General features: G+C 42.9%; 3 protein-coding genes across 7 annotated transcripts in view; all 3 read left to right on the top strand.

The window, feature by feature from the left end:
- Positions 1-8735, top strand: part of tspan33a (tetraspanin 33a) — a 28490-nt gene extending 19755 nt beyond the window's left edge. For all 3 annotated transcript variants that reach the window (XM_084049343.1, XM_084049342.1, XM_084049341.1), the window contains exons 6-8: positions 108-236; positions 3823-3984; positions 4997-8735. In XM_084049343.1, coding sequence (XP_083905469.1) covers positions 108-236; positions 3823-3984; positions 4997-5098 — 393 coding nt within the window. In that variant the 3' untranslated portion in view covers positions 5099-8735. The remainder of the gene's footprint in view (positions 1-107; positions 237-3822; positions 3985-4996) is intronic.
- Positions 8736-12102: 3367 nt separating this feature from the next.
- Positions 12103-13299, top strand: LOC311040066 (oxidative stress-responsive serine-rich protein 1-like; the record flags this gene model as incomplete). Its single annotated transcript, XM_084050138.1, has 1 exon — positions 12103-13299. The coding sequence occupies one exon, from the start codon at positions 12103-12105 to the stop codon at positions 13297-13299; it is 1197 nt and encodes a 398-aa protein (XP_083906264.1).
- Positions 13300-16559: 3260 nt separating this feature from the next.
- Positions 16560-17702, top strand: part of usp15 (ubiquitin specific peptidase 15) — a 60836-nt gene continuing 59693 nt past the window's right edge. For all 3 annotated transcript variants that reach the window (XM_084049395.1, XM_084049394.1, XM_084049393.1), the window contains exon 1: positions 16560-16671. In XM_084049395.1, coding sequence (XP_083905521.1) covers positions 16583-16671 — 89 coding nt within the window. In that variant the 5' untranslated portion in view covers positions 16560-16582. The remainder of the gene's footprint in view (positions 16672-17702) is intronic.

Raw genomic sequence — 17702 nt, 5'->3', positions numbered from 1 at the left:
ATATAACTGATCTACTGTAGATCAGTGTATTGTTCGATCAGTTTATTATGATCTGTTTTTCAAATAGTCTCTGTCATCTAACACGTGAATGTCTTTGTGTCTCCCAGTTTGGTTGCTGTGGTGGGGTGGCCTACACCGACTGGTCCCAGAATGTCTACTTCAACTGCACCCCCGAAAACCCTAGTGGAGAACGCTGCTCTGTTCCTTTCTCCTGTTGTCACATCTCCACAGACAGGGTGAGGCCTATTATGTCCTTCAAACCCATTAAGACCTGAGACCATTCTTAGAAATGTTTTCTAAATCCTAACAGTTTTTTGAAAAAAATCGAAAACATTTTTTTTCAAGATTTTTCAAAAATAGCAGATCTACAAGCTCATAGCGCGGCACTCGGTGCCGTGCTATGAGCTTGTATATCTGCTATTTTTGAATAGCCAAAGAAATCTAAAGTGACACAGATGCGTTCCAGGTCTTAATGGGTTAACCCATTCAATCCGGGAACGCATCTGTGTCATTTTAGATTTCTATTCTATTCAAAAATAGCAGATCTACAAGCTCATAGCGCTCATAGATCTACAAGCTCGTAGACGTTTTTTCGTGCCGCGGACACCCAAAGTGTTATGTATTTTGGTCGCGGACCCCCCCCATCTGAAATCCCTTTACCAGGTCAGGCGATGCGACACGTTGTGAGCTTGTAGATCTGCTATTTTCAAATAGCCTACAGTACAGTGTGTATACAATAGGGCTGAAGTGGTTAATGTATGTTTTATAATACAGTAATCTATATCTGCAAAGTAACTAGTAACTAAAGTTTTCAAATAATTGTAGTGGAGTAAAAGTACAATATTTTCCTCAGAGATTAGTAGTGACTGTTGCTGTAGTGCATCGGTCTATTTGTCTGGGTGTTCATTCATTCATTCATGTATATGAATGTGCGTTTGAACGTGTATGAATGTGTGTGTATAACGTCTCTGTCGGGTGGAAACCTCATATGTCCAAAACTGTTTGTTCAAAAATAGCAAAAGTTGCAGATCTACGAGCTCAAAACGTGTCGCTTTGCGCCGCGTTTCAAGCTTGTGAATCTGCTACTTTTGATGCTTTTGTGTGACACTATAGTATGATCAAGTAGGGCGTTATTTTATGGGAAAAAAACACAAAATATGGAGATAGGAGGTTTCTGCACGACAGCAACGATAATATGTAGTTTTATATTACCTAGATAGATACTGTACTGCACATAAGTGAACGTGTGTATGTGATGCGATGCGAGAGTACGGTCTAGTCAACACCAACTCAAAGGACTCCTGAATCGCTGCCCTCCACACCCTCCTATCTAACATCAGGGTCTTGAGCTCTACAGCGTTGTTAGCTAAGCTGTCGCGCCGCAGTGCATCTACGTAGGTCAAGTCAAGTCAAGTCAAGTCAATTTTATTTATAGAGCACATTTAAAAACAACCAAAGGCTGACCAAAGTGCTGTACAACAGGGTTAAAATACACACAAAAAAGCATCAAATACATACACAAGCAAAAAAAATACACAGGGCAAAATCAAAACAGGAAGAACAACAATATATACAAAAAAGCAATAATACAAAAATCATAGCAAAAAGGCAAGTAGCATAAAAGAGAAAAAGTGGGAGCACGTGGACAGGTGTCCAACAATTTCTACTATTTACTAGTTTACAATTTAAAAGGCCTGGGAGAACAGGTGCGTTTTTAGTCTGTTTTTAAAAATTTCCAAAGAGGGTGCAGCCCTAATGGATGGTGGTAGATTATTCCACAATCTTGGGGCAGCAGCCGAAAAGGCACGGTCCCCTTTTGTTCTCAGGCGGGTGTGTGGGACTTTGAGGAGCCCTTGATCTGTTGATCTTAGTGTCCTGGTGTTGTCGGGGGGAGGAAGCATCTCGGAAATGTAGGGAGGAGCCAATCCATGGTGGGCTTTATAGGTAAATAATAGAATTTTAAAATCTACTCTAAATTTGACTGGAAGCCAGTGAAGGGATGCCAAAATGGGGGTGATGTGGTCCCACCTTCTGGTGCCAGTCAGGAGCCTTGCAGCCGCGTTTTGGACGAGCTGCAGTCTGGAAAGGGAGGTATTAGAGACACCTGCATACAGTGAGTTGCAGTAGTCTAGGCGGGAGGAGATGAGGGCATGAATTACTTTTTCCAGGTCGGGGGTTGATAGGAAGGTTTTTATTTTGCTGATTTGTCTGAGTTGAAAGAAGGCACCTTTAATAACGGCATTGATTTGTTTGTCGAATTTGAGACCAGAGTCCAGGATTACACCCAAGTTTTTGACATGTGGTTTGCAAGTCAGTGGGCCAAGGGAGGTGGTGATGATGTTTGTTTTGTGAGGGGAGCCAAAGAGAATGATTTCAGTTTTATTGTCGTTGAGCATGAGGAAATTGTCTGACATCCAGGATTTTATGTCTGTGAGGCAGTCTAGCAGGGGATCCAGTGAGTGTGTGTCATTTGGTTTGAGGGGGACATATAACTGTGTGTCATCGGCATAGAGGTGGAAGGAGATGCCGTGTTTCCTCATAATGGAGCCCAGGGGGAGCATATACAATGAAAATAGGATGGGGCCCAGGATTGATCCCTGGGGGACCCCGCAGGAGAGGGGGGCGGAGGAGGATGAGGTGTTGCCAAGCTCAACTATGAAGGACCTTTCTGCCATGTACGATTTGAACCAGTTAAGGGCAGTTCCCTGGATGCCAACCTCGTGTTCGAGGCGCAGGGTTAAAATGTTGTGGTCGACAGTGTCAAATGCAGCGCTCAGGTCGAGCAGCACCAGGATGGCACAGTCGCCTGAGTCTATCGCCCGGAAAAGGTCATTTGTGACCTTTAGTAGTGCAGACTCGGTGCTGTGAAGTGATCGAAACCCAGACTGGAAGACCTCGAGGGATGCGTTGTTATCCAGGTAGGTTTGCAGTTGGGAGAGAACGGCCTTCTCGAGGACCTTGGACAGGAATGGTAGTTTTGAAATGGTGGTGCACCTCCTACTGGCTCCACTGTGACACTGCAGTGTAGTTCCTTAGGTCAGTGGTTCTCAAACTTTTTCATGTCAAGGACCCCCAAATTGACACTTATTAGCCCGCGGACCCCCATTTCAAAAGATATGCCAGGGACCCCCCATGAGAGAAGATTTTTTTACGGCTCTAGCAGAGATTCTAATCCATTTTAATTTCAAGGACCCCCAGTTTGACATGCATTAGGCTACGGACCCCCATTTAATGGCATTTATACCTCGGGGACCCCAATTCATATTCAATTTCAATGTTAACATATTCAATGTTAATTTACCTCTGAGAGTGTACAAATGGAACCAAATGGACCCGTTAGGGTCCATTTGGTTCCATTTGTACACTCTCTGAGTTACAGACCCATAAGGGTCCATTTGGTTCCTGTCCATCATTTAGCTGGGTACCCCCTGGAACCCCCTCAAGTACCCCTGGGGGTCCCCGGACCCCACTTTGAGAACCATGGCCTTAGGTGGTGCGCGTCTTGCCTACCCTGGCTTTGCCCTGGTTTGGCTCCCACAGTGTCAGTTTGCATTGCCACTAGTTCCGGGTGCCTGACGCAGTGCCCTGCCAGCCGCATCCTTCCCTCTCTGACTTTGTCTATGAAAACGTGTGTGTGTGTGTGTGTGTGTGTGTGTGTGTGTGTGTGTGTGTGTGTGTGTGTGTGTGTGTGTGTGTGTGTGTGTGTGTGTGTGTGTGTGTGTGTGTGTGTGTGTGTGTGTGTGTGTGTGTGTGTGTGTGTGTGTGTGTGTGTGTGTGTGTGTGTGTGTGTGTGTGTGTGTGTGTCTGTGTGAACGCGTGCAGGAGGTCATCAACACGATGTGCGGCCACTTCACGCAGGAAATGGAGTACATGGCGGCCGGTGAACACATCCACACCAACGGCTGCATAGACAAGCTGGTCAACTGGATCCACAGCAACCTGTTCCTGCTGGGAGGTGTGGCTCTGGGACTGGCCATACCACAGGTATATACCAGTGGTGCAAAGTAACTAAGTACATTTACTCAAGTACTGTACTTATGTACAATTTTGAGTTATTTTTACTTCACTGAGTATTTCCAATGGTCTATACTTTTAATTCTACTCCACTACATCGCAGAGGCAAATATTGTACTATTTACTCCACTACAATTATTTGAAAACTTAAGTTACTAGTTACTTTGCAGATATAAATCATTATATTATAAAACATACATTAACCACTTTAGCCCTATTTTATACGTTGTGAGCTTGTAGATGTATGCTATTTTCAAACATTTTAGTACTTTTACTTTCGGTACTTTATATTGATGCCAATACTTATGCACTTTTACTCAATTAACATTTTGAACACAGGCCTTTTACTTGTAACAGCGTTTTTTTATATTGTGGTATTGCTACTTTTACTCAAATATTTGAGTACTTCTTCCACCACAGGCATGTACCACTCTGTTCTTACTGGGTAGACTGGCCATACCACATATACTGGGAGGTGCGAAGCGACACGTTGCGAGCTTGTAGATCTGCTATTTTCACTAGTTTGGGACCCGGTTGCAAACATCTGATTTCACTTTTGGGTCGTGAGCTAAAACGTTAGGGAACCACTGCTCTCGGAGAATTGGGCCATCTTAGACCTACTGATCCAGATCCTCACCCTGAATTTCACCAGCTGAGCCCACACAATAGAGATATATTTTATGAACAGTTTAAACATAGGCAACTGCTTGTGGCCCAAAGCAATAACGGCCCCCCAAAGGCTCATTCCAGATGGTCAGAAGGGTCCTGTTGGATTTTATGCACAGGGTCCCAACAATGGCAAAACATTGAAGTACTCAGATATTTTATTTAAGTAAAAACAGCAATACCACAATGTAAAAAATATTACATGTAAAATGCCTGTGTTCAAAATGTTGCTTGAGTAAAAGTACACAAGTATTGGCATCAAAATATAAAATCTCCTGTCAATGTTTATCATGCGTTCTTTCTTCTTCTCTTCCAGCTGGTGGGGATTCTCCTGTCTCAGATTCTGATCAATCAGATCAAAGACCAGATCGAGCTCCAGAACTACAACGTCAAACATCGCTCTGACCCGTGGAACTGACGTGGGACCTATTTCTTTTTTAAATTGTGAACATTTTTGCGAATCTTTGAATTTTTAAATATTTTTTTAAAGCAAACATTTCTTACTCAAATCTTTGCTTCTGGGGGGTCCCTGGAACAACATATTTTGAGATGGGGTGGTCCTCAGCCAAATACGCTATGAGCTTGTAGATCTACTATTTTTGAAAAATTATGAAGATTTGCACTAATCTTTGAGTATATATATTTCTTTTTAAAGCCAACATTTTTAACTCAAATCTTTGCTTCTGGGGGTCCCTGGAACAAAATATTTTGCTTCTGGGGGTCCGCGGCCGAATACATATAATTGTGGGGGTCCTTGACATGAAAACAGTTTGAGAACCACTGGACTAGGGGGGGGGGGATATGGGTTACGATTCTGGCCCTATCGGGACGTTAACGCGAGTCGGCTGAAGTCTTCGTAACGCTCGGCACGGCTCGCTCTGCAGTTCCTCTCCTGTCACTTCCGCATTCCTGAAGTGCGGAAGTGACCGGGAACGGCACAAGATGACTGGAAGGGTCACTGTTTGACGTCAAACGTTGACGTTGGGTCACATTTGTCCCTAAGAAGTCACGATAGGCCGCTTGGGGAGTGAGAGAGTGTTGTAGAATCCAGAGTGTTCATTTAAGGTGGTGTAAGTGATCATTTCTGTTTACACAAAAAGTTGAATCTCTATATTGTGATAGTAATCATTGCTAAAGAGTGTTTGTTCAGTAACGAGGGTCTCCCTGTCTCTTCAGCAGTAAACAGAAAACACCTTTTCAGGTGGGATACCAATTTCATCTAATCAGGAGAGATGAGAGAGAGCCCCACAAAGAATATTTGTATTGGTTTAAATTGTATAGTGTTCCAATTCCAATTGTGTCTGCAATTTTTTGGGGAGGGGGTTTCATCACTTACAATTTCACTTGTTTATCTTGTATCCTGTATGAGTTCTCTCTCCTGATTGGATGAAATTGGTGTCTCCTGAAAACACATTTTCTGTTTAATAAAGAGCTGGAGAGACAGGTAGACTCATTTTACTGAACACACACTCTATAGCAATGATTACTATGACAATATAGAGCATTGAATGTTCATTTTGACAAAAACAATATATAATTTATACTGTATATAACAGCATTACTTGAACAGGTACATTCGTACGGCGTAGCTCCTCATATGGGCTGAACCGTCTAGAAGAGAGTCTGTGAGTCTGTCTGTGAGTCTGCCCGGTGTTAATCCACATACTTTCTTAGAAACTTAATTTTACAATGGAAGTAAATCAATGTGTGTGTGTGTGTGTGTGTGTGTGTGTGTGTGTGTGTGTGTGTGTGTGTGTGTGTGTGTGTGTGTGTGTGTGTGTGTGTGTGTGTGTGTGTGTGTGTGTGTGTGTGTGTGTGTGCGGATGGGTCAGCATGTATATATGTGTGTGTGTAGCAGAGTTGCTCACAGCCTCAGCATGATAAGGTAAAAGTCTGATTTTCGCTCTGGACATCTGTCTAGTGGTTAAGTTGTTGGCTTCCCACGTGGGAAACCCGGGTTCGATACCCGGCCGTTGAATATATACATATCATTTGTAGCCTTGTTATCCTTGATACTGTTACAAATATTGTAGCTATATGTTCACAATATGCATTTTGTCAATACAAATGCCATCAATCAATGACTCATGTCATAGACTGGCCAGATGCAAGCCATGCCGTTATTAGTTCCTGTCTTGTTATTTAGAGTGTACAACTTGACATGTAAGGGTCCAGAGTTAAATATGTCCAAAACTGTTACTTTTTCAGGATATCAAATCCAAAACTGTTACTTTTCACGATATCAAATCCAAAACTGTTACTTTTCAGGATATCAAAAGTATCAGATCTACAAGCTCGAAACGCGACGCTTTGTGCCACGATTCGAACCTGTGGATCTGCATTAATTAAAAAGAAAACACAAAAAGTTTAAATATGGAGATAAGAGGTTTCTGCCCGACAACAAGGATATGGATTTTACTGTGTAGCCTACATTGACTTGCCAGATTTTGAGAGACAAACAAACAACCAGGTCTATGAAAACAAGCCCAAAAGAAGTGACTACATAGGGCCACATAAACCTATATTCATTGGATATTTGAAAATAGCCGATCTACAAGCTCACAACGCGTCGTGAGCTTGTACTGCAGATCTTCTTTTTTTTTTTTAGAAAAAGTGAAACATTTTGAATATTTTTCGAAACATTTTAACACAAATCTTCTGTCCCTGGCACAACATAATATTTTCAGATGGGGGGGTTATAGGGACAAATACATTTAGATTTGAAAATGTTTGAGAACCACTGGTTTAAATGACAATAGGAAACAAGCCCATACAAGCAAAGACACTTTAGAAACAAGCCCAATAAACCTGCAACTCGCAACTACCAATATTTACAAGCAACAGAAAAAACAAGCTCAAAGTCGCTTATAATAAGCGGACATGGCAACACTGCTGATGAACTGTAACATGTTTCATAATAGGTGCATGATGGCGGTGCTTTGTTGGGCACCGGCTGCTGGACACAGACAGACTTGTTGGACTGTGTCTCCCTCTGGTGGACACAGACAGACTTGTCCAGCAGACAGTTCTCATCCTGAACTTTTTCCAGACATTATTGTGTCAAGCTTTGGCAAAGACACTCAGCCCAGATGCTGCACATCTTAGTGATTCACAAATGGACTGTGTTCTTTTCATGTTTATCCATTTGGTGGAAGGAATAGAGCATATCAGTGGCGGCCAATGTGTGGTGCCAACGATAGAAAAACACATTCATTTTTAGAGATTTCCGAAAATATGAATATGAATTATTTTAAGCCTGGAACCAAGCCATCCAGGCTCCTGGTGAATCTGACCATAAAATATTTGATTCTGTGTCAAAAAATATTTGAAAACCACAAGCAAAGGGGTATTTATTAAATATAGTATAGGCTATAATATAATTAAATATTCATGTCATTTTTTGACACAGTTTTATGGTCATGATTCGCCAGGAGCCTGGATGGCTTGGTTCCAGGCTTGAAATAATGTATATAAATATTTTCGGAAATGTCTATGGGAACAAAATATGTTTTTTTTTATCTGTGGAACCATAAAATGGCAGCCACCTTATACAGTAGCTATCTAACAAGGGAAAGATTTTTTTCTACAAATGTCAATGAATTCTGCAAGCCTTTTATTTTTTATTTTTTACAGTGTGTGTCTGTCTGTCTGTCTGTCTGTCTGTCTGTCTGTCTGGGACAAACCTCTGGACTGATCAGCTGCCATGTTTCTTGTGCAAGCAGCCAGTATGAAGTAAATCCAAATATCTTTCATATTACCTTTTATATATTTTTTAAATATTTAACTTTTTAAAAGTTGCATTTTATACTGTAGGTCAATGGAGAGGTAAATAACTCCATTGGAACTTCCAATGGAATCATATTGATTGTGACATATTGACTTCCAATTTGGAAGTCAATATGTCACAATCAATATGATATCAGGAAGCTTTTAGACCCTGTCTTTCTTTATTTTATTTTTGTTTTTTTTTATCAAACACAATGTCAGCCAGACAGACTGATACTGTAAATCGTAGCTTCATCTCTGTCAACTTTTGTGAAATGTATTTAATATATAAATACATGTAACACAGATGGTTTGTATTTGTGTGTTCAATGTTTATACTTCACAATGTTACCATTTCTAACTTATTACCAGTGGAGGAAGAACTCATAGGTTTTACTTAAGTAAAAGTATCAATACCCTATTGTAGAAATTGTGTGTTACAAGTACAACTCCGGAATTCAACATTTACTTGAGTAAAAGTACCAAAGTATTGCCATCAAAATATACTGAGTACCAAAAGTAAAGTACTCATTATGCAGAAGGTCCCATTTCACAAGTTTTCAAATGTATGAAATGTATAATAGTCCTTTGAAAATTGCCGATCTACAAGCTCACAACGCGTCACAAAGCGACGGGTTGTGAGTTTGTAGATATGCAATTTTCAAATGACCAAGGTATATATGTGTATATATATATATATATATATATATGTGTATATAATATATATATATATATATATATATATATATATATATAATATAATATATATATATATATATATATATATATATATATATATATTATATTATATATATAATGTGTGTGCTGGTGTATTTCAACTTAATTGTATTAACTGAAGGCTAACATACAACACAAAGCTTCAACAGTACTTGAACATCTGTAAAATTTGGCTGAGTGATGGTGTAGTGGTCCAATATATAGCCATAAAAGGGACACGGACTGACCAGAGATCCAGATACACTGTTTAAGAAAAAGTTAAAGAAATATTATGATTGTGAGATACAGAGAAGAGTAAGTGGGGGGTGTTGTTGGGTACATGGTAAATAGGGTACAGTATGGTTCAGTACTGTTCAGTTTAGGTTTTTAATAGAAGGGTACGCCACTGTGCCCATATATGGGCATATACTGATGACATCAGGGATCTCCATATATGGGCATGACAGGGACAAGGTCTAACAAATACAGTGATCTCCATATATGGGCATAAACAGGACAAGGACTGACAGATCCATATATGGGATCCATAACAGTGATCTAGTCAGATAGTAGATAGTAGTCAGACCCTGTCATAGATCGCTAGCCTTTTGTAGCCACGCTGTAAAAATTCAAATGTGCGCCATAATTGCATATTTGCATGGTTCACTCTCTCCTGCAAGGTAAGGTGTATGTCCTGCTGTGCAACACAGTGAATGCCAACCCAATTCAAGTGAGGTTTTAATGAATAACATCCATGCACATACAGCAGCAGTAAACTCCCATAGAGGAACTTGCACTTGCACATAATGTACAGAAGATGGGGCTAAAACTCATACAAACATGGATATGTAATAGTCCTGCAGTTGAACAAGGAGTCAAGGTTCAATGTTCACTTTTATTTGCATCCCATACAGGAGAATGTTGTCTTGGAGTCGAGACCTAGAGCTGCAGTACAAACACACAGAAAACTAGTGTGTTGCCCTTTTGGGCAATCCCACTAACAACATACAAAAAGAGTGCTTATAGAGATACACATACACTAGGCAAGTTGAAGTTGTTACAGTTATCTCATCTATACAGGCATGCCTCTCGGTCTATAAACATTGTGCAACAACGCAATACAAATACAACTAGAAAATGTGCTCCTCGGAGCACAGGTCTCCGCCAGTACTGTTCCTGATTAATCCTGTCTTAAGTGTTACTTGATTAATCCTGTCTTAAGTGTTACTCCGCCATTTCTCAGCCATTTCGTGATTACTCCTGTCTTACCTCACTTTGAAAGAGGCTAAGACTCTTTCAAAAAGACACATCTATTTATAGGCCGCTGATACGTCATGCGTCTCACTGGCCAATCAGAGCACACTCTTTCAACGTATTGTCACGTGTCACGTGAGGCTTGACCAATGTTAGCTTGGCCGAGGGGGGGGGGGGGGGGGCGGAAAGTGAAAACATAGTCTCCTGGCGGAGACAATCTACCTTACAATTGGAACCTGCGCCAGAACGGTTGTCAGTATGTCGGTTGTCAGTATGTACGTTGCATCACTCTTGCCAGATTGCATGTCAGTATGTACGTTGCATCACTCTTACTGTCTGTCTGAAACTTTACACTACATCATCACAACAAACCAACCTGTTACCAAGACGACGATGACGATGAGACGGTCGTCCCGAATATGGACACAACGCCAGTGTGACGTAATCTCACGACAGCATGACATCACGCATGACATCACATCCTACCTATAAATTCTAGGATGCCGTCAGATCGCACCAGTTCGACGGCTTCCATAGTGATAAATAGTAATAATCTATAACCATAGAAAGAGTCATAAATGCTCATAATCATACTTATAAACTAGGCCCATTCATCATAACTACTTAGGTGATTAAAGGAATTCTCCCGGGCCTGTGGAACACTCCACAGCGGTTACATATCCGCCAGCACCTAGAAATATACAGTCCTTTAGATCACCGAGGTCATTTCTCATTGCTCAACATAACCAACAATGCCTACAACTTCACACAAAAATCACTGCCTTCACTATCACATGATCCATGGTGGACGTCTCACATTGTCTGCTTGACTCCTGCCTTCTCCTTTTCTCCCATTCTGCAGGCTCTGCCATGACAACCTGTGGACCTGACGACGTCGCCACTGTCTTTCACACCATTTCATTCTTATCCACCCTTTACACAAATAAACTGCTAACTTCATCTCCTGCGATTTCAACTATCTTTTCACATTGTACACCACTGCACACTCCCCACAGGTCTGCCATACCAGGTCTGAGTAATCACAAAGTGGGTTTTGGTCATTGGAGAGGTGATGCACGTCACCTCTTTCTGAAGTGGGTACTTTCAAAGCCTGCCGTGGATTTAGGAGAGCACAAAACTCTCTCTCACACTGTGAGGTGCCTGTAAGGTGGCACTGCAAAGTGAACGACGCGTCACGCTAGACGTTCGCGGCCCGAACGTCTAGTAACTATACAATACGTTCTAGTAACTATACAATACTATATGTCACAAACTCACAATGCAAATGAACTATTCTGATCCAACTGTACATGTACTGAATGTGTATGAGAGAGAGAGAGAGAGAGAGAGAGAGAGAGAGAGAGAGAGAGAGAGAGAGAGAGAGAGAGAGAGAGAGAGAGAGAGAGAGAGAGAGAGAGAGAGAGAGAGAGAGAGAGAGAGAGAGAGAGAGAGAGAGAGAGAGAGAGAGAGAGAGAGAGAGAGAGAGAGAGAGAGAGAGAGAGAGAGAGAGAGAGAGAGAGAGAGAGAGAGAGAGAGAGATGTCCGTCCAATCAAAGAAGATTCTGAAGGCATGTCGTATGATGCCATCACATACTGTATTGTTTATAAGGAAGTGACTCACAGCAGTTGAACACTATATACGGTATACTTGAAACATTTTGTGCACCTCTTCATTGTGTCTTCCTTATGAAGAGGATCTTTTCTTTCGTTTGGGCCGATCCTCTCCTCACCAGAGAGGCAGGAGGTAAAGACAACGCAGAAGAAGAGGAGACTCTCCAGACGGCCTTTAAGAGGTTGAAGGTCGACGCTGAGAGCTTGCCCGCTGCTGTGGGCGTGTCTCACCCAGTGGGCATACCACCACCACCACGGGCCTGCCCTGGCGCCGGCGGAGCAGCGCCCAAACCGAGTTACCCATGGGACAACAGCCGTGATGGCTGTATCAGAAAGACGTTGTCGTCCAGAGCAGCCTCCAGTAGGCGCCAGAAGCGCCTACTGGAGGTACTACTGCACCGCAGTAGAGGTGCTACTGCAGCCCCCACACTGTCGCCCCCTAGCGGCTGGCTGAAACTCCAGCGCCTGACTGTGCCCGGGTCCACAGAGCTCGACGCCTTAGCCGTCACAGCTCACAAAGAGCTTCTCTCCTCCAGCTATGAATCACGTATTGTTGTCTCTCCTACTTTCACTACAGTCAGTTCCAAGCAGGACAGTGGAAGCACCGGGATGGCGGGCCGGTGTACGGAGGAGGTCCGTGGCCCGGAACAAGGTGCGTGTGATGATGAGTCCAGGGCGGTAACATTGATGCCTCAGAGACACGTGGCCACAGAGGCCTGTGACTTCCAGGCCTTGTCCAAGCTCCACAGCAGCAGCAGTGTGTCTGTAGGTCCGTCCCGCCTCCCTCCTTGTTGCTCCTGCCCCCAAAGAGAGAACCCTGATCCCCAGCAGAGCCGGGGAGGCGTGGAAAACGGAGCTTCGGCCAGCCGATCTTTGTGCCGGTGCGAGTCCAGGCAGCGCCAGGGTCTCCTCCGTACCCCGGGCTGCTGGCAGGGTATTGACCTACACTCCTACTCGGGGCTTTGCAACATTATTACAGGCCACGAGAGGAGCCTCTCAGCCTCTTTGGACCCCGAGCAGGCGGGCCTCTGTTCCCCCCAGCAGCAGCACCAGCTCCAGCACCATCACCGCCCCGGAACAGACCCCAGAACTCTGAGTAACAACACCACAGCCACGCCATCGGCTTCTTCGTCAGGCTCACCCCGTTCTTGCTCAGAGAAGGCGCAGGCCCACGTGGATGACATGACGATAGAGTACCTATCAGGCTACATGAAGCATTACCTCTACTTTCCCAAGACATCAGACAAAGACATCATGTCTATGTATTGTTAAAAAAAAGACATAGGAACTGATGTGGATCCCTGGATCCACATGGGAACGGCGTGGCTCCATTGTGGATCACAGACTTCAAGTGAACCTGTGACATCGGTCATCTATGACTTCAGTCGTGTTTGTATGACGTCATCTATGACCTTTACGACTCCACTTTTGGGAAATGTTTCAACACAATAACAGCCCGAAGACTTCCATTATAAAATTACATTTAAATATTTCAAAAGGTATACAACAATGGTTTGTGGGATTAACTCTAGTCACACAGACCCTAGAAGGCAAGCCTCTTGCTGGCCCATGCCGTAAAAAAAGATAATAACCTAATCATTATATGATCAAAACACAGATTAACCACATGCACCTTAACCTGATACACCAGGGTTGGTGGTAACTTACTTTATTGCTGTAATGTAATACTGCCAAAGGTTTTCACTATTGCAACCATTATTGTCTCTTTAATTCTTTTTTTCTTCCCCCAATATTTGTCAATGGCCTCATTGCAGAAAGTAAATGTATAATTTTTCCCTATTTTGCAAGTGGGCCCTCAACTAATTGGAAAAACATTAAGATTGTAATGATAATAACATAATAAAAATACTAAATAAACACTTCTTCACAATGCAATGCATTTTCAAAACATTTAGTGAAATTCTACATTCAACATAATGATGAGTATTGTAAGTAACCAATATTTTGATGGCAATACTTTTTTGTAATTTTGCTCAAGTCAAATTTTCAATACAGGTCTTTTACTGGTAATAGCGTATTTCTACATTGTGATGTGTTACATTTCCTTAGAAAAGGAATCTGAGTACTGGTGATTCTGTGTGAGCGAGGCAAGACAGACGTCTACAAATGTCTCTCCATGAGTCAGAGTGTTTTTTGTTTGTCAGGAAACTGCTGGAATGATCAGTGCCAGATGTTTTGTGCATGCTGACTATAGGCCACCAAGGAAGTACAGCCTATACCACCATGCTTTCTTTGTTTTCAAACGCTTTATATGTTTTGTCCGCGTCTCCCCCACGTATCTCGAGAAGCGTCTGACCGATCGACTTCAAACATGCCATGTGTATCGCTAATGACTGGTGGGAGTGATGTGCCCGAGTGGGAAGTCGGTGGGATCAGCAGTTGTCCAGAAATCTATATTATCGTGTGTGTCTGTCTGTCACGCATGGCCCCAAGTAGGCCTCTATACAGTATATAAATGGAATGACTTGCATCGTTCCAGACATGTATAAGCCCCACATAGTCTTCCATCTTTCTTTTTTCCTTTATTTATTCAGGGAAGCCAAATGAGAGCAAGCTCTCTTTTTCAAGGATGCCCCCTGGTCACATCATATAAAACACAATACATATGAAAAACAATAACAAACATTTGAACCACATTACGTCACAGATGCAAATAAATGGGTTACATAAAACAGGTGCAGTCACTATGTATAGTGTCCTCAAAAAGCACCCTAAATGTCTCTATGGAGATCAATAATCAAACCAGTTTCAGAGTCCTGACGTTTGTTCCATTTGTTTGGAGCATAACAAATGAAAGCAGTCTTTCCTTCTTACAGTATCTATCTACTATAATTCACAGACTCTCTGTTTGTCTGTCTGTCTGTCTGTCTGTCTGTCTGTCTGTCACTTTGTCCCGGCCATAACCTGCAATGCTTGGTGTGTGTGGATACTGATGTCCTGAGTGGGAAGTCGGCCCACCACATCCCATCGATTTAACATGGGTCTAGGGTTGGCAACAACCTGAAATTCAAATAAGGGACACCTGGCCAGGCGTCCCTTATTTTTAAGTAAAATCAGGGACACCCAGAAAAGATAAACCTCAATTGTACAGTTTTTGTATATTATATTAACAACCTGTATTATTGTATTATCTAGGCTTATAAAGCTGAAATAAACCAACACAAATATCCCCAGACACATGGTAATGGTCACTGTCAATTTCAAGGGTAGAAATAAAGGCAAGGCCTTCTCAGGTGTATGTATAGAGCAGCACGAATAAAACAGGAGAGTTACCTATATGGATAATGGACCTATGGATCAGTATTGGAAAGTAACCAAATGCATTTACTCAAGTATTTTGAGGTACTTTTACTTTACTTGAGTATTCAATTTCATTGCACTGTTATGTGCAATAATAATAATAATAATAATAATAATAATAATAATAATAATAATAATAATAATAATAATAATAATAAGTGTAATAATAATAATAATAATAATAATAATAATTATAAACACAGTGATGGTCTTATTTTTTATTTTATTTTTTTATGCATTAAAAAGATCTTCAAAGGCCTTAAATTGTAACTTTATAAATGTGCAGCAGATACCCTGTATACCAGGGGTATTCAACTAGATTAGGCAGGGGGCCACAACTGTAAAATAATTTGGAGTCGGGGGCCACACAGCGCAAATGCACGTGCGCGCAGCGCGCATGCATGTGCGCATGCAAATTTTTTTTCGGGTCTAATTCGGGTCTAATTCGGTCTAATTCGGGTCTAATTCGGTTCTATTTGACCAATATAAATCAACCTTTTTTCGGGTCTAATTCGGTCTAATTCGGTTCTATTTAAGGTTCTAAGTTAAGTTCCAATGAAAGATGGCCTTTCAAGAACTAATGAAGGATAAATAATTTGTACTGTTTTAACTTTGATAACATAAATCAAAGTTAAAATAAATAATAATTATGAAAATTTAAAAAATATGGAATATGGCCAGGGGCCACAAGGAAGGTCCTCGCGGGCCGCACGTGGCCCGCGGGCCGCCAGTTGAATATCTATGCTGTATACACTTATATTGTATGTTGGTTTGTTTACATTTGATTGATTGATTGATTGATTGATCGATTGATTGAATACTTTATTTCCATTGGGGTCCATGTGTATTCAATTCATTGAAACATTTAGTAACAGACAAATATTGTCAGTTTGTTTTGGGATGTCTGGAGCCTGTAAAGGCCTTTGCTATGGCACCATGATGAGGTGCATGCATAGTCAAGCATTAAGTTAATCATCTGGGGACCCCCAAAAAAATCATGTGCGGACCCCCCTGGGGGTCCTGACCCCACAGGTTGAGAACCACTGTTTTTGTTTTGTTTGTGTTTCTAACTTCCGTGCGTGCCTCGTCGTCACGTGACGTGACGCTCCTCCCCCCGGTATGGCAACCCAATGACGTAGTGGGCCGGCCAGCCCCCTCCTGCCCGGTCCCGCCCCCCCCCCTCTCTTTCCCAGCATGCAGCGGGGCGCTCGGTGATGTCCTCGGAGGAGGAAAGATGGCGGAAGGAGGAGCGGCTGACCTGGACACCCAGAGAGGAGAGGTGGCGGCGCTGCTGAAGACACCCCTCCGCAGGGGAGACACCTGGTGAGGAGGGGTCCGCAAGCAGGGGTCCCTGGCGGCCTGGGGGCCCGGGGGTGTCAGGGACCAACGGGGGAAAGGTGTGAGGGGAGGCGGGTAGAGAGACACAGCAGTGACGGGGCTGTGTTGACACTTTAGGCTAGCAAGCTTTTAGCCTAGCTGTCATCTTTCTCCTGTGTGTGTGTGTGTGTGTGTGTGTGTGTGTGTGTGTGTGTGTGTGTGTGTGTGTGTGTGTGTGTGTGTGTGTGGTGTGTGTTAGCCTAGCGGCTAGCGGTAGCTAACGTGGGGAAGCCAAGTCATCTTATCTTGGGTTTTTATGTACTTCTGTCTGTCAGTGTGAATGAACGTATAGACCACCCAGGGCTGTGTGTGCGTGTGTCAGCCCTCTGTCTGTCTGTCTGTCTGTCTGTCTGTCATGGTTGTAGACCCAGGGCTGTGTGTTCAGCCCGGCAGACTGTGGCTGAGCCACCCGTCGGCTCTGAAGGCAGGGCGGCGTCGCACCTGTCAGAAGAACCCCAGACTAGAGCGATAGACAGACAGACAGCAACCTGAACTAACAACCATCACTGTCAGTCTACCAGTCCTCACTCTGTGCTGTCTGTCTGTGCTTGTCACTCTCTCTGTCTGTCTCTGTCAGTCTGTTTTCCATCAGTCTGTGAGTCTGTCTGTCTGTCTGTCTGTCTGTGTGGTTTGTCTGTCTGTCTGTGTCTGTCAATTTGTCTGTCTCTGTCAGCCGTCAGATCTGTGCTATCTGTCTGTCAGTCAGTTAGTCTGTGCTGTCTGTGTCTGTCACTCTGTCTGTCTGTCTGTCTGTCTGTCTGTCTCTGTCATCCATCACTCTGTGCTGTCTGTTAGTCTGTCAGTCTGTGCTGTGTGTTTGTGTCTGCCACTATGTCTGTCTCTGTCAGTTTGTGTCCTCTGTGAGTCTGTGTCTGTGCTGCCTGTGTCTGTATGTCTGTGCTGTCTGTGTCTGTCAGTCTATCAATATGTCTGCCTGTGTCAGTCTGTCTGTGTGGTCTGTGCTGTCAGCCTGTCAG

The sequence above is a fragment of the Gymnoscopelus microlampas genome (assembly GCF_963454915.1).
Source record: "Gymnoscopelus microlampas genome assembly, chromosome: 23".
Lineage (NCBI taxonomy): Eukaryota > Metazoa > Chordata > Actinopteri > Myctophiformes > Myctophidae > Gymnoscopelus > Gymnoscopelus microlampas.
This window is presented reverse-complemented; position numbering and strand designations above follow the sequence as displayed.